Source organism: Diaphorina citri, unplaced genomic scaffold (assembly GCF_000475195.1).
Source record: "Diaphorina citri unplaced genomic scaffold, Diaci psyllid genome assembly version 1.1 scaffold311, whole genome shotgun sequence".
NCBI classification, from domain to species: domain Eukaryota; kingdom Metazoa; phylum Arthropoda; class Insecta; order Hemiptera; family Psyllidae; genus Diaphorina; species Diaphorina citri.
This window is the reverse complement of record NW_007377746.1, coordinates 183438-207179: the sequence shown is the minus strand read 5'-3', so window position 1 is coordinate 207179 and position 23742 is coordinate 183438. Positions and strand designations below refer to the sequence as shown.

The 23742-nt window shown below is 36.1% G+C and overlaps 1 protein-coding gene across 1 annotated transcript; it reads left to right on the top strand.

Moving 5' to 3' along the window:
* Positions 1–12844: 12844 nt before the first annotated feature.
* Positions 12845–20466, top strand: LOC103507399. Its single transcript, XM_008471868.2, has 5 exons — positions 12845–12937; positions 14050–14143; positions 18595–18753; positions 19946–20096; positions 20229–20466. The coding sequence occupies exons 1-5, from the start codon at positions 12854–12856 to the stop codon at positions 20245–20247; spliced, it is 507 nt and encodes a 168-aa protein (XP_008470090.1). The 5' UTR covers positions 12845–12853; the 3' UTR covers positions 20248–20466.
* Positions 20467–23742: the final 3276 nt, after the last annotated feature.

The following is a 23742-nucleotide window of genomic DNA, read 5'->3' as shown; positions in this document are numbered from 1 at the left end:
TATTTATGTTGGTAAATATGTATGTATAAGTAGTAAGTTGGTTAGTTCGTGAGTTGGTATACCTACCTACCTAGTATGAAATATGATAGAATGAATTTGGATGCTATCCAAATTACTGCTTTTCTCGATAATATTAGATTTTACTGTATGCTGTAGCATTCAGATCGCCACAAAACCTGTAAATAGCGGATTGGAAGAAAATAGTTCCCATTATAGGGATGTACAAGATAAGTATCCAAAAAAAATTACAACCTTAGACACCCGTGCCACCTTCAGTAAAATAACAAGCTAGGCCCGTCCCTCCGGGAATTTTTTAGCCCGTAGTTTATTCGATCATGGTTAAAGAATACCTTTGTACATTAATGATTTAAAATCAAGACTAGAGCCCGTTCTCCCTTTATTCCCAATATAATGTTTAAGTCACCCATTCATTTATTGTAATTGTGCGAAAATGAATGTTTGTATGCCTTCCAAATGCAAAAAGCCTCGTTCATTCTGCTTACGCAGCTTTCTGAACTATTTTTTTTTCTCTCTGATTTCAGCAAAAGGTCGCAATAAATCTGGCGTTTTATGCACAAATAAGAACACACAATAATAATAAAGGACAGACGACACCGAAGCGAATACAATAGTCCGTCCACTATACCTTTTATTATTAGTAATAATAAAGGAAGGACGGACTAAAAAAAGAAAAACAGGGCTGGGTTGCTGAAAGAAACTTCACAACTTTGCACCAAATTGAACTTTGAACTAGAAAATATAGGCACTTATAATTTCTAGTCATTGACTTGAACAAAAAGTTGAGATTTTATATTATGAACGAAGAGAAAAGGACCATCACCAGAACATGCAAGAAAAATTATGGACTGTACATTATCACCTACTACTTATCATGGTAAGTTCATGCAAAAACAACAAAATGATCAAAACATGAGACAACTTAGAGCGAGCATGCATTAAAGACATTATAAGATATTGGGAATTCAGAATCCTTGGTACCCTAACTCCTAACTTAGGTACAGCTTTTAAGCTGATGTATTTCTCACAAGACCGAGGCTACCTAGGTAGGTACCTATTAGCAGTTGCCAACTATCTACAAACTTACAAAGGCAATTAGGAATACGTAACAAAGTACCTACTAAGACTACTAGGTAGGTAGGTAGGTAGGTATAACTTTTTCTTCATTTTGCAGAACTTTTACTTGATTTTAATTAGAAATAATATGCAAATTTGGAGAGGTTGGTTTCACGCGTTTACATAAATTGTTGTCTTTCAAGTACCTTTGGTTGGTTATCTCTTCAAACCTCATTAGTTTTAGTTCTGCTCTATGTTCTAGTATTCTAATTCTAATACCTATGTCCTATGTACATTCTATTACAAGTTGGGAAGTGATTTACATTTAGATAGGAACAGCTAACAAAGTGTTTCAGTGGATGTTTAATACATCACCTTGTTCAACTATTCTTGGTCTCCTGCGGATGGTAGAGCTTCGTGAACTCATTGGAATTCATGACAAGCAGGAATTGTTCCGGATGTTTAAAAATGTTAATTTGGAAAACGAAATCCAAGCGATCTAATTTGGATAAATCATGTAGTCTCCTAGCATTAGTTCTAGGAGACTACATGATTTAGTGCTCTGGTATTGGTGATGAAATTTGCAACACTAAAGGGTCTACAATACAGTTTTATGTTGAAAGGCAGTTTAGGTTTTTGCGCAAGTGCAGATCTGCAGATGTACAAAAATTTCCAAAAAAATACTCATAGACTACCACAAACTCGACATGAAACTGTAGATATAGCTATAGAGAACCTTAGAGTCTCAAGACAGCTTTTTCCCCTCAAGAATTTCGTGAAATTAATAAATTGCAGAGACAAGAGATAAACATCATAACACAAATAAAGCTGCACCTAATATTCATGACAATGGTATTTTATAAAATAACAAAACCTTTACCTGTCCTATTTGACCTTGTTAGTAATTAAATACCTGTCCTATTTGACCTTGTTAGTAATTAAAACGTCAAAAGCCTGATTATAATCTTATTCGATCATAACGAATATGCTCTCGTTTTGATTGATGAATACACTAGATATCCTTTTGTTGAAATCATTCCTAATATCAGAACTCCTACTGTTGTAAAGATACTGAAGAGTTTTGCTCACACAAATAAACTGAACAATGTTAAATGGCACACACCATATTTACGAGTTCTTTAAAGATAACTACCTATAACTACCAATTTTCAAACAAAAGTAAGAGTAAAGACTAGAAGAGTATACACTCATGACTTGGAGCTATTAAGTTATTACCGGTTAAAGCGTAGGTACACAATAATGTTTGGTTTAGGTGTACACAGGAACTGAATGTTAGTGAATCATTATGAAAGTTGTAAATCAAAATCTAGGTGGTATTTAGGCTGTTTGAAAGTTACACAATGCGGTCATACAAGGTTTCACCTGGTACGGGTGGCTACGCCATGATCATCGGATCGGAACCGCTAGGATTCTTCACCTATAGATAAAAGACGTGGTAGACATTAGACTGATTCGACCAACGTCAGTGGTGTATGAATAAATATTCCAAAAAGATTGGTAGATTCGCATGAGTTTAAACCATCTCTTGAGGCAGTTGTCCCCCACATCCAAGCCTCAGAGTGGACTTTCTGTGTGTGGAGTTGAGCTGTTCCAAAAGTGTAACGGTAACTCTGGGGAGGGCACAGGACTGTAAATGATGCCCTTATTTTGGGGACTTTTCCTTGGAGCAAATGGGTCTGGCACTGAGGTGAAACTTGGTTTTTGAAATAGAGATACTGGGGGGTCTTACTTAGTCGGTGGTCGGATTATAACTAAAGTTGGTTCGGCGTGCTCCGTCGGTTCTCGTTGTAGCGGGCAATAGGAGGGAGGTATAGGGTGAGGAAAAAGGAGGTGTACGCAACAAAAAGATTGAAGGAGCCCAGGATATTTACGAATACAATCAAGACACGAGTGCAATTTTTTGGTGATGGTAGGCATCGAACCTGGGTCCTTACATGGCAAGTGAATAACCGTGCCTGTTTGTTTTATACGGAAGCCTCTTGGGAGTAATTTACAAACAATCCCTTGTATAATATTTACGAATACAATCAAAACACGAGTGTAATTTTTTGGTGATGGTAGGCATCGAACCTGGGTCCTTACATGGCAAGTGAATAACCGTGCCTATTTGTTTTATACCGAAGCCTCTGTCTTTCCTGTTAACCTTTTCAAATGCAGAAGGTTTTACCTTGTTTGTATTTTACTTGTTTGTACATCAAATGCCACTATTCCTTCATTTCTTGTTATGCAAATAACCGGCTCTTTATACATTCCGTTTTACATTGTTATTATCTTCAGCAAGATTCACCCTTCACTGATTTCATAACTGTCTCCTAAACAGGTCGATTAATTTGAGAAAGTCGTAGGTACAATTTTATGCATTAATTGTAATAGTTTTTAGAAGTTGCATTTTTTTCCTTGTTCCAAAAATCAAAATTTGGCAACCGGTCTTACCACTGTCCCTTAAGAGGGCCACCTGTCTATCAACTAATTTGTGAAAGTTACTCTCCACCACTTCAAGTAAGTATATTTTTGTCTCCTTTCTTATTGCTTCTGTGACTGATTTTGAGAAATGTTCTTTTTTTTATTATTAACACCATTTTAATCATCCAACCATGGATTTTATTAAGTGCAAAATAATTGTGCGACAAACAAGAGTGAAAATGAATGTTTGTATGCCTTCCAAATGCAAAAAGCCTCGTTCATTCTGCTTACGCAGCTTTCTGAACTATTTTTTTCTCTCTAATTTCAGCAAAAAAATCGCAATAAATCTGGCGTTTTATGCACAAATAAGAACACACAATAATAATTCTTATTGCTTCTGTGACTGATTTTGAGAAATGTTCTTTTTTTTATTATTAACACCATTTTAATCATCCAACCATGGATTTTATTAAGTGCAAAATAATTGTGCGACAAACAAGAGTGAAAATGAATGTTTGTATGCCTTCCAAATGCAAAAAGCCTCGTTCATTCTGCTTACGCAGCTTTCTGAACTAGGTATTTTTTTTCTCTCTGATTTCAGCAAAAAGGTCGCAATAAATCTGGCGTTTTATGCACAAATAAGAACATACAATAATAATAAAGCTAGATAGGTACAGAAAGCTATGCTCATTTATAAATCTCGGTTTGCCTCAGGATATTTGGATGATACCAGGATGAAATTCCTCCCTCATCACATCTCTCAGCAAGGAGACCTTCAATTGCATAATTTGGACATGGATAATCTCGTATAAACCTCAGAGCACTCGCTCACCTTGAAATTCAATGCTGAACTTTACATTAAGGCAACCTTACTACATAGGTATAGCTGGATGTATTCAATGCCCCATGGACACCTAATGTGGCTATTAATGGAAACAGTACTACATGGATAATCTCGTATAAACCTCAGAGCACTCGCTCACCTTGAAATTCAATGCTGAACTTTACATTAAGGCAACCTTACTACATAGAGCTGGATGTATTCAATGCTCCATGGACACCTAATGTGGTTACATTAAGGCAACCTTACTACATAGGTATAGCTGGATGTATTCAATGCCCCATGGACACCTAATGTGGCTATTAATGGAAACAGTATACACGAGACGACAGGGAAACAGGGATGGACAATTGAATTGCAAAGAATCCATTATCAATCAATTAATTAAAATCGAATAATCAATCAATAATTCGGTGCGAATCACAGAAAGGACAAAAGTGTTAAATGTTAAAGCGCCTTATAGGGGGAAAAAATCATCATTTATCACTCGTAATTGATTAATCTTCGTGCCCAGGGCCCTATTTCACGAAGCAATCTGAACTCTGCGCTCAGCAATTTTTACCTCCAAGGGCAGAAAAAAGTCGTACTGTTTTTCAAAGTGAGCAGAGCGGAGAATTCCGTGGGACTCAGGTCCTTACATCATTTCTCAAAGAAACAAAGAATAGATAATAGTAGAATAAAAGAAAATACAACCATTTTATCCCTCCCAATATGCAAAATACATAACATTGCAATCCTACTCATAAACAATACAACATAACTGAATAACTCCACAGAATAAAAGAGTAAACGCCATCCCTGATCCATTTGATCTTGTAATTATCTTGCGCTGTAAAAATCAATTCAATCTCTCGATGTAATGTGCAATTCCTTCAGAGCTACCTTGACATATTATTAAGGCCTAGTCCTCAATCAGGCAATTTAGACATCCATCAAAATGTTTTGATAGTAATTTGATCAAAATACACAATGGTCAGACGATTTTTCTTTCAGTTAAATACCTATTGTTAGTTTTTGGTTTCATGAAAATTTCACTCTAGAAAGGTAATCGGTGAAACCTATCCGATTATGTGACAGGGAAAATAAGACTGAATTTATTACCTAGGTCAGTATCTATTCAAATTTTGATCGATTCTAGACAAAAGGAATCAAGATAAACACTTTTTCGTTTCTCGTGCCATTGTTTTATCTTGCATGACATTACAGAAAAAGACCTGTACTATAAGTATTAAGTACCCATTTGGCCATTACATCTTTGTATTGAATAAATAAATGAGTAGGTACCTAAGTATTGCAGAAAAATGAACATTTCTGGTAACTTGGGGGTAAGTCGGTCACTTGTTTTATTACTGATGCTGAGGAATTTTCTTAGGCCCTAATTTTCTATAGAAATGGTCTACTTCTCACTCAATCATCTCGCCACTGGGATTCGAACCCGAGTCCCCTCAGTAAGGAATCCAATGTCTTGGCAACTTCACTACTTCGACGGAATTACTGAATAAGTTCAAGTCTGTATTTAACAGTGTAGAATTCCTTGTGTAGCAAAGTTACCCCGAGGTACCGTACATCGCATTGATGATTTTTTTGCACTCACTGGCAAACTCAATTCGTAAGGCTTGAATGACTCAGGCTATTATGCAGAAGACCATTAGAATGGGGGAGATTAAAGCGTTTCTAATCCATAGTTCCATGCCAAATTCTTATCTGTATAACATCTACATCATCATTTGGGCGAAGAATCTAAATAATTAGATCTCCCATCATTGGAGAGGAGTTTACTGAAGCAGAGAGATTAGCGAAAGGTGATGGAATCAAAGGAAATCACTTCCTTACGAAATGGATATTGGATAAGGTAAGGTCGTAATAATTAATTTAGTACAGGGAAAAAAGCAATCAAGGTATCCTAATCCCCAATGGGATTCTTACTAGAAATATACCTAACATAAAGATATAAGGATGATTTATAGGGGGAAAAAATCATCATTTATCACTCGTAATTGATTAATCTTCGTGCCCAGGGCCCTATTTCACGAAGCAATCTGAACTCTGCACTCAGCAATTTTTACCTCCAAGGGCAGAAAAAAAGTCGTACTGTTTTTCAACATTAAAAAGTGAGCAGAGCGGAGAATTCCGTGGGACTCAGGTCCTGACATTATTGCTCAAAGAAACAAAGAATAGATAATAGTAGAATAAAAGAAAATATAACCATTTTATCCCTCCCAATATGCAAAATACATAACATTGCAATCCTACTCAAAAACAATACAACATAACTGGATAACTCCATAGAATAAATGAGTAAACGCCATCCCTGATCCACTAACTAGTCCACTGAATAGAATACCAGACAAAGGAGATCACCAAGCAAATCCACTAAGTTTCCTAGTTGAGATCAAACCCACCCTCTCCTCTCTCTCTCCCTCCCTCAATCAGTGGGGAATTTTATAGGTGACGTATGTAGGAACATATTATATCTTTTATTTTCCATAGTAGTGTGGGAAGTAAACTCGATTAGCAGTCGAATAAACGGGGAGAGTGGGAGGTAGCGGGGACCCTGTTAAAAAAAAAAAAAAAACGACAATTGTCACATGTGTCTCGGTCAGGACAAACTGGGCTGTCCGTTCCGTTATTTTTGTAGGTCTCCCAAGAATTTTTAATTTTCAGGACGAAAGTGTTATTTCTTTTAGGGACACCAAAATATAACCCAATGATCTAATGAACGTTATTTTCATAACGCAGGCTAAAACACAACTGAGTTTTAAATTTCATACTTCTATCGCAGAGGAGGTGAACTATTGCTCAGATCAGTCATTATGGATGTAGCTAGGATTATCTCACAGCACACATGAAACCAGTCGCGAAATTCACCAAACAACCACTTGATCAGACGAGCCACAAGTAACCACTTTCTGATGACCAAATAGAATCTATATCTGACAAGGTACTAAAAGTACTTGTGACAAGTACTCGTAGATAAAGCTAACCGAATACCTGTAACAAGTAAAGTTGCAACAGAAGAACCAAAGGTCAAAGGTGAATGGTTGGACCAGAGACGAAACATTGGAAAAACCCAGAGCACAAGGCTGCCATGGTGCCAATTCAGATGAAGTCAACGCAAATGATAGACCAAGGTTCCAATGACGACAACACCAGTCTAAATTTATCACTTCAAACAAACTCTCCATCTCTCCAAATAACATTAAAACCAATGCACACATGAAACCAGTCGCGAAATTCACCAAACAACCACTTGATCAGACGAGCCACAAGTAACCACTTTCTGATGACCAAATAGAATCCATATCGGACGAGGTACCAAAAGTACTTGTGACAAGTAGATAAAGCTAACCGAATACCTGTAACAAGTAAAGTTCCAACAGAAGAACCAAAGGTCAAAGGAGAATGGTTGGACCAGAGACGAAACATTGGCAAAACCCAGAGGACAAGGCTGCCATGGTGCCAATTCAGATGAAGTCAACGCAAATAATAGACCAAGGTTCCAATGACGACAACACCGTCTAAATTTATCACTTCAAACAAACTCTCTAAAACAACATTAATAGGTACCAATAGAGATGCAGATATCTGTTGAAAATTGTGAGAGACAGACAAATTTTTACTTGAGAGAGTGCCAATTTAGACAGAACGGGAGCACAACAAAAACAAAATTGTTTTTAAAGAACTGAAGCGGAATTAGAAAGATATAGGGCGGAAGAAGGCAGTTTACGTCATTAATGTAAGAAATTGCATACATGATTTTATGCATTACTTAATCAAACTCAACTGGAGCAGGGATGCACATCCAAAAGAGGTCATGAAGATTGGTCCCTCCAAACTGCTTAAATTTAAAAAAAAATGTATCTGTTCAGACGAAAGTCATTATAAAAAACTTCCATTTTGCCAGCTATCGAAACCGAGACCTTCGGTACCAGATACCCACTCGGTCACGGAGGTTGCTGATCGACATCTAATATTGTTTATGGTCCAAATCTTTATCTTTGGTGATCTGACCTAGATGACATCATCCCAGCATCTTTGCCCTCTCCAATTTGTTTCGTAACAAGAACACTTCCATTTTGCCAGCTATCGAAACCGAGACCTTCGGTACCAGATACCCACTCGGTCACGGAGGTTGCTGATCGACATCTAATATTGTGTATGGTCCAAATCTTTATCTTTGGTGATCTGGCCTAGATGACATCATCCCAGCATCTTTGCCCTCTCCAATATGTTTCGTAACAAGAACATTTTAGCAAACTCTCATTTATGGTAATTGTCTTCTGAATAAAACGAATATGAACATTTTGGCCTAGAAACGTCCTTTTCTTAGCTGTGGGCAACGTAACGAAAGGTTTATTCACTGAAGTTGAGCTCCGTTGAGCGTGGTGTTTCTGAAGGGGTGACTGGACATAATTATGTACATCCTTTTTGAGAAGTGAAACCATTGCCTAAATTTCACTGCATTATTATATTATATTTGGTGTCAACAAGGACAACACTCTTAGCTGTGGGCAACGTAACGAAAGGTTTATTCACTGAAGTTGAGCTCCGTTGAGCGTGGTGTTTCTGAAGGGGTGACTGGACATACATCCTTTTTGAGAAGTGAACCCATTGCCTAAATTTCACTGCATTATTATGTTATACCTATTTGGTGTCAACAAGGACAACAACTTTTTCAAAGGTTAAAGGATAGAATAAGGCAATAAGGCCGATGTAGCTACTTCCTACAGAGTAGAGCTTACACACACCAAGTCGTATATTATAATAATTTAATACCTAAAACATCATTATGTTGTGTACCTACGTTTTATTAGATTATTATTACATAAACTTCATTTTTACTTTCTATTATTCTAGGTATTAGTTAATTTAATTTTTCTCAATTTTTCCCTACTCAAAATTCGGTGTAATTTTAATTTCGCAATAATTACATTATTACGAAAACAAAATACAATTTTGTTTAAACCTTACGCTCGTTAAACAACCACTTCACAATAAAACAATCTTGTTAAATTTCAAACAAAAAAATCTCTAAATTCAATGAAAAATATAACTTTTTCACACGCACACACGGTCGTTCGTTACGAATTGATTTTTCAAAAAATAATTAATTTACAGATTATTTTCAAATAACGATCATTCGGTTAGGTCACTACACATAGGGGCCCCAAAGGATAGAATAAGGCAATAAGGCCGATGTAGCTACTTCCTACAGAGTAGAGCTTACACACACCAAGTCGTATATTATAATAATTTATAAATAAGTAGGTAATACCTAAAACATTATGTTGTGTACCTACGTTTTATTAGATTATTATTACATAAACTTCATTTTTACATTCTATTAGTTAATTTTATTTTTCTCAAATTTTCCCTACTCAAACTTCGGTGCAATTTTAATTTCGCAATAATATTATTATTACGAAAACAAAATACAATTTTGTTTAATCCTTACGCTCGTTAAACAACCACTTCACAATAAAACAATCTTATTAAATTTCAAACAAAAAAAATATCAAAGATGATAATTATCTCTAAATTCTATGAAATTTTTAACTTTTTTCACACGCACACACGGTCGTCCGTTACCGTTACGAATTGATTTTTCAAAAAATAATTAATTTACAGATTATTTTCAAATAACGATCATTCGTTTAGGTTACTACACATGGGGGCCCGTGGTTACGTGTTAAGACGTGAACCATACAGAAGACGTAAGTTAGAGGGGAGGGGGAATCACGAGTTGAGACTCAGAATGGTGGAACATAATACTGGAGGAACTTTCTCTCTTGTTATTGTAACTGGGTCCGGGTGAACATTGGACGATGGGACTTTGCGGTAGAACCTGAAATTTCCCGGAGGATATATTGCCTATGAATAATGGAGGATATGAAAGTAGGTACTATGATCTCAAGAGGAAGGCAGAAGACAGGGAAACATGGCGTACTGAAGGAAACCAACATTATGGCTGTTAACTAATGATGATGATATTGCTGGGAAGCCTGATCTCGGAGGGCCAAGGGCTATTCTACGAAACAATTGTGACGTCATAATGGAACCTTTTTCTTTCTTGATATAAATACTTACCTAGGAACCAATTTATTAGTAGGTACCTATTTTAGGGACAAATTTGTCTGTACCTATTTTAGGGACAAAATTTTCAATTTTAATATTTTTTCCAACCTACTCGTAAATGGAAGTAGGCATAAATAATTAATTGTTCATTATGGCATTAAATTGATGCTGTGAGTGTGTAAGTAATTACCAAGTAAGTGCTTGGTTTTTAATGAAAATGTATTTTTTTGATTTCCAATACAAAAAATAGAAAGTAATAATGAAGTAGGTATCAACTAATTACACAATAGAACAAACCAAGAAGTCAGAAAACTAACAGACCGGTTTAACAAGAGCTGGTTTTCATTTTCGTCACACTGGAATGACTTGTGGGATGCGAACGTGTTAATCGGTCTAATGAGCTTCGTGCTACTAACAGAACCTTTTTCTTTCTTGATATAAATACTTACCTAGGAACCAATTTATTAGTAGGTACCTATTTTAGGGACAAATTTGTCTGTACCTATTTTAGGGACAAAATTTTCAATTTTAATATTTTTTCCAACCTACTCGTAAATGGAAGTAGGCATAAATAATTAATTGTTCATTATGGCATTAAATTGATGCTGTGAGTGTGTAAGTAATTACCAAGTAAGTGCTTGGTTTTTAATGAAAATGTATTTTTTTGATTTCCAATACAAAAAATAGAAAGTAATAATGAAGTAGGTATCAACTAATTACACAATAGAACAAACCAAGAAGTCAGAAAACTAAACAAATCAATCTGGTTTTTGTTCGTATTTTGAAACCCAAATGAAAACATCGGAGTTCTTTAGGATTTCACTAATCGAAAATCCAGCAACTTCGCCGGCATAAAAACACAGTACCTGTACTTGATTAGATTAGAAATTTGACCTGTGAACCAACCAGACTTGACAAGATTTCTGTAAGATTCTTCACATTCTTTGACTTTTACCTGTTTAGCCAGTTCTTTCTATTTAAAACCTGGTTATTAACTGATACTTAATTACTAATTCTTTACATTATTTCACAATAGTTATTATCACATTTAATTAGTGAAGTTGTCAGATCAAAAGGTAAAGTTTACCTACTCTTAACGTTATCAATATCATTGTCACGATTTTTAATATCCCTAACTTTACATTCATTTGAAGCAAAGGACATAAAACAGTTAGATGAAAATAATTATTTACAGTTTTAATTGTTCAAAAAATATAAACGGCAGTATTTTAAATTGTTAATTTAATTAATTATATTTTTTAAGGAAAAAAAGACGAAGAAATGACACCTACACCGCTCGCTCAAAAACCACTTTCTGAATAAAACAGTTAGATGAAAATAATTATTTACAGTTTTAATTGTTCAAAAAATATAAACGGCAGTATTTTAAATTGTTAATTTAATTAAATATATTTTTTAAGGAAAAAAAGACGAAGAAATTACACCTACACCGCTCGCTCAAAAACCACTTTCTGAAATAAAATTTTTTTTTTTTCATATTATTTAAACGCTAAACAACAAGGCCAAGTGTGAAAGACCAGGTTTAGCCAAAAAGCAATGTGACGATTTTCAAACATATGTAGCCAGCCTAGTTAGATTGTCTTCTAAGCACTAGCTCGCTAGTTCAATTCTCACCCAGGGCGAAATTTATCCTAAACAGATAAGGTTCATTCACGGATGTGTTGGCTTTCTCCTAACCTGGTCTCCTCCTCTGTAGTTAGTTTGAGATTCCGGGAGGTATAAATAAGATTTCTAAAATTATTTTCTTTTCCTCCAGGTAAATAAATTGGCCCGTACCTATCCTTCCATGGCAGGACAGCCGAACAATACGATGAGAATTGTGCTGTCCCATCAACCCGTGCTCACTCCCCAGAGTGAGTTCGGTTATGAAGTAAGTAATGTCTTGTGGCATACATAGGTGTGTTAAAAAGTAGAAGGTTTGGTCAACTTGGGTTGTTTCAAGGGGACCACGATGGAATATTTTTAGCTAAATTTTTAAGCTAGTACCTCCTATATGGGCAACTAAAACTAGGTGACGCTAGGTCGCGGGTTCGATTCTCGCCGGGGCGGACTACATCCTGAACAGACAAGGTTCGTTATCAGCATAAAAATAAGTATTTATAGCTCCATGGTTGTCAGAGTGGCTAACTTTCTTCTATCTTGTATTCCTTCTCTCTTCGATAAGCCCTGAGTAGTAATTACGATTACCTAGTTACAGTTCCCTCTATCAAACCAACCTCTTTGTTTAAGTTGTAGCAATCTCTCCATTTTCCAACATTCTCAGCTACTTCAGGGGGAATCATGGAGTTTCAGGAACCTTGCAATTGAATTTGGATTTGTTCACAGCTTAACCGGAGTCAGTGATGTTGGATTTAAGGACCCCAATCAACTCAACTTTGTTTAAGTTAGGCAAACTTTTTTTTTCGTACCTATCCTTCCATGGCAGGACAGCCGAACAATACGATGAGAATTGTGCTGTCCCATCAACCCGTGCTTACTCCCCAGAGTGAGTTCGGTTATGAAGTAAGTAATGTCTTGTGGCATAGGTAGGTATGTTAAACAGTAGAAGGTTTGGTCAACTTGGGTTGTTTCAAGGGGACCACGATGGAATATTTTTAGCTAAATTTTTAAGCTAGTACCTCCTATATGGGCACCTAAAACTAGGTGACGCTAGGTCGCGGGTTCGATTCTCGCCCGGGCGGACTACATCCTGAACAGACAAGGTACGTTGTCAGCATAAAAATAATCTCTTGGAGGGTTTCAGCAGTCATTATATATAAGTTCTGTGGGTCAACTAACAAATAAATTAATATAATTCTTTGAAGTTCTGCAAAATATATCTGCCTTTTGGTTCTCCTTATCAAGCATAAAAATAAGTATTTATGGCTCCATGGTTGTCTGAGTGGCTAACTTTCTTCTATCTTGTATTCCTTATCTCTTCGATAAGCCCTGAGTAGTTATTACCTAGTTAGCGTTCCCTCTATCAAACTAACCTCTTTGTTTAAGTTGTTGTAGCAATCTCTCCATTTTCCAACATTCTCAGCTACTTCAGGGGGAATCATGGAGTTTCAGGAACCTTGCAATTGAATTTGGATTTGTTCACAGATTAACAGGAGTCAGTGATGTTGGATTTAAGGAGTAAGGACCCCAATCAACTCAACTTTGTTTAAGTTAGGCACACTTTTTTTTAGGGGGAATCATGGAGTTTCAGGAACCTTGCAATTGAATTTGGATTTGTTCACAGATTAACAGGAGTCAGTGATGTTGGATTTAAGGACCCCAATCAACTCAACTTTGTTTAAGTTAGGCAAACTATACCTACTTTTTTTTCAACTGTTTCATAAGATTTGGTACTTACCGAAATATAACCATTTAATTTGCTTTCATTCACAGATAATCTCTCAGTTACACCCGAGTCTAGTGATGTCAGGTCATGAACACACATCATATGGGATACACAGGAGGACCCTGTACATGCTAGTATATAATAAGTTAATGTGTCTCTCATTCACAGATAATCTCTCAGTTACACCCGAGTCTAGTGATGTCAGGTCATGAACACACATCATATGGGATACACAGGAGGACCCTGTACATGCTAGTATATAATAAGTTAATGTGTCTCTCATTCACAGATAATCTCTCAGTTACACCCGAGTCTAGTGATGTCAGGTCATGAACACACATCTACCCACATCATATGGGAAACACTGGAGGACCCTCTATATGGTAGAGAACTCATAGGTCCTTGAGCAATTTACATTCCCCTTTCTGAATCTTTAAGCTCGAGTCCCACTATAGCTCTGGTATCGTTTCAGTCACAGTACGGTCAAAATATTCTCTCTTTTTTATAGGTTTTGATAGAGGGAACTGTAACTGCTGTGGTCTTATCGTTCCGAAATCGAAGAGAGAAAGACACAATAGGAGAAAGCCAGCCGTTCCGAGAACGAACCTTATCTGATTAGGATAAAATCCACCCCGGTGATAATCGAACCCGCGACTGGGTAGTGGGATTCGGGCTTTAGATTCACCTACGTTAATTGGGGACTTATCTACGAATTTCGATTTTTTTTTTAACTTTTTTCAAATCAAATAAAATCTATTGACGAATTACAGAGAAGTCTGAGGTGATTACAGCCGAACGAAGCATAAAGTCCGTAACTTAAATTTGTTGAACTCCGCGAATTTTATTTTCCCGATCATTTCGGAAAACAAAAAAGCTAGGTATTCAAAAAGTATAAAAAGTTTAAATTTAAAAACCCGAAAATGTGATATTAAAAATCGTCATGATAAAAAAAAAAAAATCAAAGAATAACAGCTAAGTGGTGATAACCCCGCAGGAAAAGAAATTCGTAACAAACTGAATTTCTCCATGACTTAAATAAAAACAATACAAGTGAAAATTTACCTAATAAAGACACAATAATTACTTAGTATCTACTTTTAAAATAAAACTACTTAGGTAATAGAAAATTTTACAAATGTCTCAATAATGGCCGGGTCCACAAAGTGAGTTTAAACTTAAACTCTTGGATTAATTAGTCTGATTGGTTGAAATTTTTGAAATCAACGAATCAGAGAGCTTAATCCAAAAGTTTAACAGAATTTAAACTCAAATCGTGGACCCGCATCCTGAACAGACAAGGTTCGTTATCAGCATAAAAATAAGTATTTATAGCTCCATGGTTGTCAGAGTGGCTAACTTTCTTCTATCTTATATTCCTTATCTCTTGTATTTCTCTTCCTTCTCTCTTCGATAAGCCCTGAGTAGTTATTACCTAGTTAGAGTTCCCTCTATCAAACTAACTTCTTTGTTTAAGTTGTAGATTCTATTATTTTATAATACGCGCACTTTGTGTGCATATTAGATATTTTGTGCATATTTTGGAGATAGTTATTCCCAGTCGACTTTTGATATCGGTGCCAAATATGAATTCCTGTTACTACAAGGTCCATCAGAGACTATAATGATTTTTCACAACTTTTGTGAATATCCCTCCGGGAATTGAACCCGGGACCGGAGCGGAGGTTATAAATATGAATTCCTGTTACTACAAGGTCCATCAGAGACTATAATGATTTTTCACAACTTTTGTGAATATCCCTCCGGGAATTGAACCCTGGACCGGAGCGGAGATTGTTTGAAATAAAAACCATTTTCTTCCTCTGACGGATCCTGTATTTAATTATTGTTAATATTCCTTTCAATCCACCGTATTTTATTCGTATTTTGAAATAAAAACCATTTTCTTCCTCTGACGGATCCTGTATTTAATTATTGTTATTATTCCTTTCAATCCACCGTATTTTATTCGTATTTTTTCCTATTTAATTCAAAATTATTTGAAAAATAAATCAATTCTGTCCATATTTTATAGTTTTAAATAATTGTTCTTTATTTTATTTAAACAATTAAAATGACTTGTCAAATTCATAGAGAATAAATAAATAATCAACTACATCTAAGTTGCACAATGACCAGGGGGTCTGTGGTAGAAATGAATGAAATAGGAGGAGGGGGTTTATCAACTCAGGGTTAAGAAACTCGAATTTTATCTTTTGTTTGGTAATCTCCGGCCTCAACATGCGGTTTTCCCTGAAATAAAGTCAGCAGGAGACAAGTCTAACCGTCAGAGCTTAACTCCAAATCAAACGAAATTTTTGTATTTACACTGGTTGAACCTGATAAGATGTGAATTGTATTTCCAAGATCTCATAAGTTGGAACTGATTCAGGAGTATTAATGAATTTATTTAATTTTGACATCCTTTGTAAATACTATTTTACTTAGGTTATTTTAATCAATGGATACTCATAAGACTTGTACTTAAGTATCCATTGATTAAAATAGTACTGATTCAGGAGATGATTGAATTGAATTCCATCCATATTTCATCCCATAGTAAGATCAGACCACGAGGTCAATGCGTAAAAATAAATAAATGCTGTCCATATCAAAACATATCACCCGTGAAATCCACATCTTGTATTTTAATCAACATGTCGGGAGTTAAACCCGCTATCTCCAACATATAATACTTAATGACCCACCGTTCCTGAAAGTAACCTCGCATTTCGTAATACTGTGACGTCACAACAACTAGTGTAATGTTTATGTAATGTTTTTAAAGGTTTTCTTGGGTACCTAATATCCTAATATTAGGGCATAACTTTTGCAATAAGCGGAAGTGGAAAGTTCTTTCTGGAACAAGGGCCTGGTTTTTACTTTCCTTATCCTATAATAAGGCAAGTAATGTTGGGTTGATAAAACAAGACGAGGAGAACTCATAGGTCCTTGAGCAATTTACATTCCCCTTTCTGAATCTTTAAGCTCGAGTCCCACTATAGCTCTGGTATCGTTTCAGTCAAAGTACGGTCAAAATATTTTCTCTTTTTATAGGTTTTGATAGAGGGAACTGTAACTGCTGTGTTCTTATCATTCCGAAATCGAAGAGAGAAGGACACAATAGGAGAAAGCCAGCCGTTCTTATCTGATTAGGATAAAATCCACCCCGGGTGATAATCAAACCTGCGACTGGATAGTGGGATTCGGGCTTTAGATTCACCTACGTTAATTGGGGACTTATCTACGAATTTCGATTTTTTTTTTTTAAACTTTTTTCAAATTTCAAATAAAATCTATTGACGAATTACAGAGAAGTCTGAGGTGATTACAGCCAAACGAAGCATAAAGTCCGCAACTTAAATTTGTTAAACTCCGCGAATTTTATTTTCCCGATCATTTCGGAAAACAAAAAAAGCTAGGTATTCAAAAAGTATAAAAAGTTTAAATTTAAAAACCCGAAAATGTGACATTAAAAATCGTCATGATAAAAAAAAATCAAAGAATAACAGCTAAGTGGTGATAACCCCCCAGGAAAAGAAATTCGTAACAAACTGAATTTCTCCATGACTTAAATAAAAACAATACAAGTGAAAATTTACCTAATAAAGACACAATAATTACTTGGTATCTACTTAAATAAAACTACTTAGGTAATAGAAAATTTTACAAATGTCTCACTAATGGCCGGGCCCACAAAGTGAGTTTAAACTTAAACTCTTGGATTAATCAATCTGATTGGTTGAAATTTTTGAAATCAACCAATCAGAGAGCTTAATCCAAAAGTTTAACAGAATTTAAACTCAAATCGTGGACCCGGCCATAAGACATAATAATTCAAATAAAAACATAATTATAAGACAATTTATACAGCGCAAAGTACATTGACAAATGTTAAGCGCCTATTTAGAAAATAAAATACAATCTTAGCATGCTGTCCTCACGAGGCTGAGTGAACATCAACATCGCATAGCGTGATGCCTTAACGTTCACCGGTCCAGATACCAACCACGCTCAATGTTAATTCACTTGAGTGTAAGGCCCGCCACTCATGCTCAGACAGTAGGAACGTGGTAGTCTCTAAAACCGGATTTCCATTATCCGTTAGAAAATAAAATACAATCTTAGCATGCTGTCCTCACGAGGCTGAGTGAACATCAACATCGCATAGCGTGATGCCTTAACGTTCACCCGTCCAGATACCAACCACGCTCAATGTTAATTCACTTGAGTGTAAGGCCCGCCACTCATGTTTAGACAGTCAGAACGTGGTAGTCTCTAAAACCGGATTTCCATTATCCTTTGTTCGTTATTGAAAAATTGGATCTAAAAATTGACCTCAAATGATATGTGTACCATTCAATAACAATGGTATGAAATAACAATACTTAGATAACTTAGTCAAAGTCCAACAGGAATTTCAACTGTGTTAAGCATTAACGCTCGTCACAAATCTCATTCTCCCAAATCAATACACCTCGCTAAATTGCATATCATGTCTTGGACTCGAACCACCAACCTCCAGATCCGCAGTCCACCGTGCTAACCACTACACCACTGAGGTAGGTGTCAAAGTTAGGAGCTTAAAATACTCCAACCTTCTCATTCACAGATAATCTCTCAGTTACACCCGAGTCTAGTGATGTCAGGTCATGAACACACATCTACCCACATCATATGGGAAACACAGGAGGACCCTGTACATGCTAGTATATAATAAGTTAATGTGTCTCTCATTCACAGATAATCTCTCAGTTACACCCGAGTCTAGTGATGTCAGGTCATGAACACACATCTACCCACATCATATGGGAAACACTGGAGGACCCTCTATATGGTAGGAGTCGGGTAGAAGAGTACATATCTAACTCGCATACAGGGTCATCATTGTGGCGACTGAATGTGGAGGAGAGAAGTGTTGGCCAGGAGGTTGTGGTACCTACGTGTTCGTATCGTATGGGAGTGCCACATATGGCGTATGGATTCATGTTTATAGGTGAGTTTGATAATAAATAATAGATGAGGTGTAGTTTCCCTTTGGGAATCTGACCACTGGAAAATTGACCATTGTTCTTAAAGATCAAATCAACAGGAATGATCATACGTGTTCGTATCGTATGGGAGTGCCACATATGGCGTATGGATTCATGTTTATAGGTGAGTTTGATAATGAATAATAGATGAGGTGTATTTTCCCTTTGGGAATCTGACCACTGGAAAATTGACCATTGTTCTTAAAGAAAGTGACTGGAGGAGTGGTCAATTTTCCGAACAGAAAATGAAAATTTACCTGATTTGCTGTTGGGTAAAACTTGAGAATGAGGTTCCAAGAACGAACCTTATCTGTTTAAGATAAGGTTCGCCCCCTTAGCGGAAAGCACTTACAAGGCAGACGCATTACCCTCCTGGCTACTTTATACTTCGTTGTACCTCTGATATTTTTCTTCTTCCTCGCTTTTTCCCGTGTTGACAGGGTCGGCGATTTTTGTCAGCCTTTCAATCAACCCTAGCTAGGGTGATTGCTTTGGGCTAACTTTTGTTTTTGCCTACAAAAAATTTACGAGTGGATGTCCTTCGCACTCAAAAATTTAATGATAGAACTTGGTGGAGAGGTTTTGTGAATAGTCGACCTGTTCCACCAAACAGAACGACTTAGGATATGTATGTATATGTATGTTCTTAAAGAAAGTGACTGGAGGAGTGGTCAATTTTCCGAACAGAAAATAAAAAATTACCTGATTTGCTGTTGGGTAAAACTTAAGAATGAGGTTCCAAGAACGAACCTTATCTGTTTAAGATAAGGTTCGCCCCCTTAGCGGAAAGCACTTACAAGGCAGATGCATTACTCTCCAAACTAGGCTGGCTACCTTATACTTCGTTGTACCTCTGATATTTTTCTTCTTCCTCGCTTTTTTCCGTGTTGACAGGGTTGGCGATTTTTGTCAGCCTTTCAATCAACCCTAGCTAGGGTGATTGCTTTGGACTAACTTTTGTTTTTGCCTACAAAAAATTAACGAGTGGATGTCCTTCGCACTCATTATTTTTTTACCTTTGCTATTTCTTAGTAAGGGCAATTTCTGGCTGGTGTCTTCCCTGTTTAAAGTCCCCCAGCCAGACTAAGCTTCTACTCCTTGTTTAAAGTTCTCCAGTTTGATAATACATTTTCAATTATTTTCTTCTATTTGCAGATAAGGACCGGTCCATTATAAACTACGGTCTACTCTGGTTACCACCACGTCTGTTTCATATATTCCTCTACATTGCCTATTTGGTAACAGCTTGCTTTATATCCATATTCAAGTATAAAACATCGTCCACTGATATACTGAACGTGAGAAAATACTATCATAACGTATAATTCCATATTCAAGTATAAAACATCGTCCACTGATATACTGAACGTGAGAAAATACTATCATAATCCATATTCAAGTATAAAACATCGTCCACTGATATACTGAACGTGAGAAAATACTATCATAACGTATAAACCATACCTAATAGGTATACTTGTCTGTGAAGTATAAAACATCTTTCCAAGTCTGAGATTGACTTTACAGACAGGATCTCGTTTATGACATGACCTTAAAGTGGGTAAAACATTGTCAAAACGCACTAAATCACTGAACGACTATCATCCAAGTTTTAACTTGATAATGTTTCCTTTTTTACACTTGTTCGTTGTAATTTTCAAACAGTTTAGTCCGATTTTGATAAAATTCGACAAACGTGTTAATAAATGTTCGTTGTAATTTTCAAACAGTTTAGTCCGATTTTGATAAAATTCGACAAACGTGTTAATAAAAGACATTTTTTTTTTCTTTGCTCATTAGATTTTAGGCTCCATCGGGCTTTGAAGGGCCTCCTAGGGGTCCTTTTTCTCCGTTAGTTCTACAGCTCATTGAACTGCTAGTGTCATATTGTATTCGTACTTAAAATATAAGTATAGAAACTTAGAAACCATAGAATGATAAGATTCTAACTCTTGTGAGCTCCCAACCATTATTTTATACTTGAAATATGGGTTTAACCCTTGTACATAATATAATTAATGTTTGTACTATGTGAAGTATAAACTCCAGGGCCCTATTTCACGAAGCAATCTGAACTCTGCACTCAGCAATTTTTACCTCCAAGGGCAGAAAAAAAGTCGTACTGTTTTTCAAAATTAAAAAGTGAGCAGAGCGGAGACTTTCGTGGGACTCAGGTCCTGACATTATTGCTCAAAGAAACAAAGAATAGATACTAGTAGAATAAAAGAAAATATAACCATTTTATCCCTCCCAATATGCAAAATACATAACATTGCAATCCTACTCAAAAATAATACAACATAACTGGATAACTCCATAGAATAAATGAGTAAACGCCATCCCTGATCCACTAGCTAGTTCACTGAATAGAATACCAGACAAAGGAGATCACCAAGCAAATCCACTAAGTTGAGATCAAACCCACCCTCTCTTCTCCCTCCCTCTCTCTCTATCTATCTCTCTCTCTCACTCTCTCTCTCAAACAGTGGGGAATTTTATAGGTGACGTATGTAACTATGTACATATCTTGTATTTTCCAAAGCAGTGTGGGAAGTAAACTCGATTAGCAGTCGAATAAACGGGGAGAGTGGGAGGTAGCGAGTTCGAGACTCAGTGAATGTCAGAATATTTCAAAAATAAATTTAATGAACTTTCATATTATTGTCTTAACGTGGTTGGAGTAGCGGAAGGGCAACCGCAGCCGCACTCCGTAAAAATAAACTCGCCAAAACCAAGTTGGTTCATCCTAAGATTATAGGTTCGATAAAATAGGTGCCCAATTATTTGTTGGAAAACTTGAGAGCATTCCAAGACTCCTACTAGTGCTAAGGTGTTGCGTTGTAATGATGACATCTCCACCAATAAAAGTTGTGATTTGGCGTCTCCACTAATGTTAGAGAATGTTCCGAGTAGGTAGGTACATAAGAACATAGTTTTACAGATCTAAAAGTTCCAATAGCATTGGGGGAGATAGATATACATATTTCTAGGAAGATAAATAGAGAGAGATAGGGGGAGCGAGAGAGAGAGAGAGAGATGGGGGGAGAGAGAGAGGGGGAGCAGAATAAATGACGTGAAACAGAGAAATTTCCAAACATGTAGAATGGGTGAAATTGGCCAAATTTGTGGAAAGGAAAGCTGCTCAGAATCTAAATAATTAGATCTCCCATCATTGGAGAGGAGTTTACTGAAGCAGAGAGATTAGCGAAAGGTGATGGAATCAAAGGAAATCATCACTTCCTTACGAAATGGATATTGGATATATATTATATAAGGTAAGTTCGTAATAATTGATTTAGAGCAGGGAAAAAAGCAATCAAGGTATCCCAATCCCCAATGGGATTCTTATTAGAAATTGGAATTCTTATTACCTATGGGATTCTTATTAGAAATTGTGGGATTCTTATTACCTATGGGGATTCTTATTAGAAATTGGGATTCTTATTACCTATGGGGATTCTTATTAGAAATTGGGATTCTTATTACCTATGGGATTCTTATTAGGAATTGGGATTCTTATTACCTATGGGGATTCTTATTAGAAATTGGGATTCTTATTACCTATGGGATTCTTATTACCTACCTATGAGGTATTGCAGAAAAACAAACATGTCTGGTAACTTGGGGGTTAGTCAGACACATGTTGATTACTGATGCTGAGGAATTACTTTCTTAGACCTTGATTTTCCATCAAAATAGCCTTTTTCTCACTCAATCATCTCGCCACTATTAAGGAGAAAGATAAGGATGATTGGTAGATAAAGACCTAATGTACATCAGATATGTAAATTTTGGACCCTGTTGGGAAAAAAAAGTTGTCACATGTGCCTTGGTCAGGACAAACTTGTCCATTCCATTGTATTCGTAGGACTCCGAGAATTTTCAATTTTCAGTGTGAAATTGTTATTTTTAGGGACACCTAACAAATAACCAAATGAACTCTATTTCCTTAAGGCAGGCTAACACAAACTGGGTCCTAAATTTCATACAAATTTCATACTTCTATCGCAGAGGAGATGAACTATTGCTCAGAACAGTCATTATGGATGTAGCTAGGATTATCTCACAAAGGTATACATAAAAAAAATCAACACAAAACTTAGCGTGCAAACACATACAAAACTGACCTTTTGGTTAAATAATAGATACCTAGGTGTATTTGTAGGTAAAATTAGCAGGCAGATTGTTATACCCTGATGAGTCAAAAATATCCTAATCCAACCTAAAGTCAATAAGTATAAAAACATTCGTGATCCAAGATTGAGTGATTATCTCCTAAAATCATTTCGAAGCCATTATGATCTTTACAAATAAAATATGAAGTAATTATGTGGACATAATGAGATAGTCTATAATCAGAACATTGATCTTGCTGCCTTGGACTTCGGCAACTCTGAACTTAAGGATCGGCACTCTAGTACAAACTTAAGGATAGGCAACCACTGGGATCATTACTGATAATACCATAACTCTATGAGGCTTGAATGACTCAGGCTATTATGCAGAAGACCATTAGAATGGGGGAGATTAAAGCGTTTCTAATCCATAGTTCCATGCCAAATCCAAATTAGTATCACATCTACATCATCATTTGGGCGGATGAAAACATCGGAGTTCTTTAGGATTTCACTAATCGAATATCGAAATCCAGCAACTATCGCCGGCATAAAAACAAACAAGATCAACATTTACGTCATTAATCCACTTTGATCTTGTAATTATCTTGCGCTGTAAAAATCAATTCAAAATCTCAATGTAATGTGCAATTCCTTCAGAGCTACCTTGACATATTAATAAGGCCTAGTCCTCAATCAAGCAATTTAGACATCCATCAAAATGTTTTGATAGTAATTTGATCAAAAAACACAATGGTAAACAGACGATTTTTCTTTCAGTCAAATATTGTTAGTTTTTTGGTTTGATGAAAATTTCACTCTAGAAAGGTAATCGGT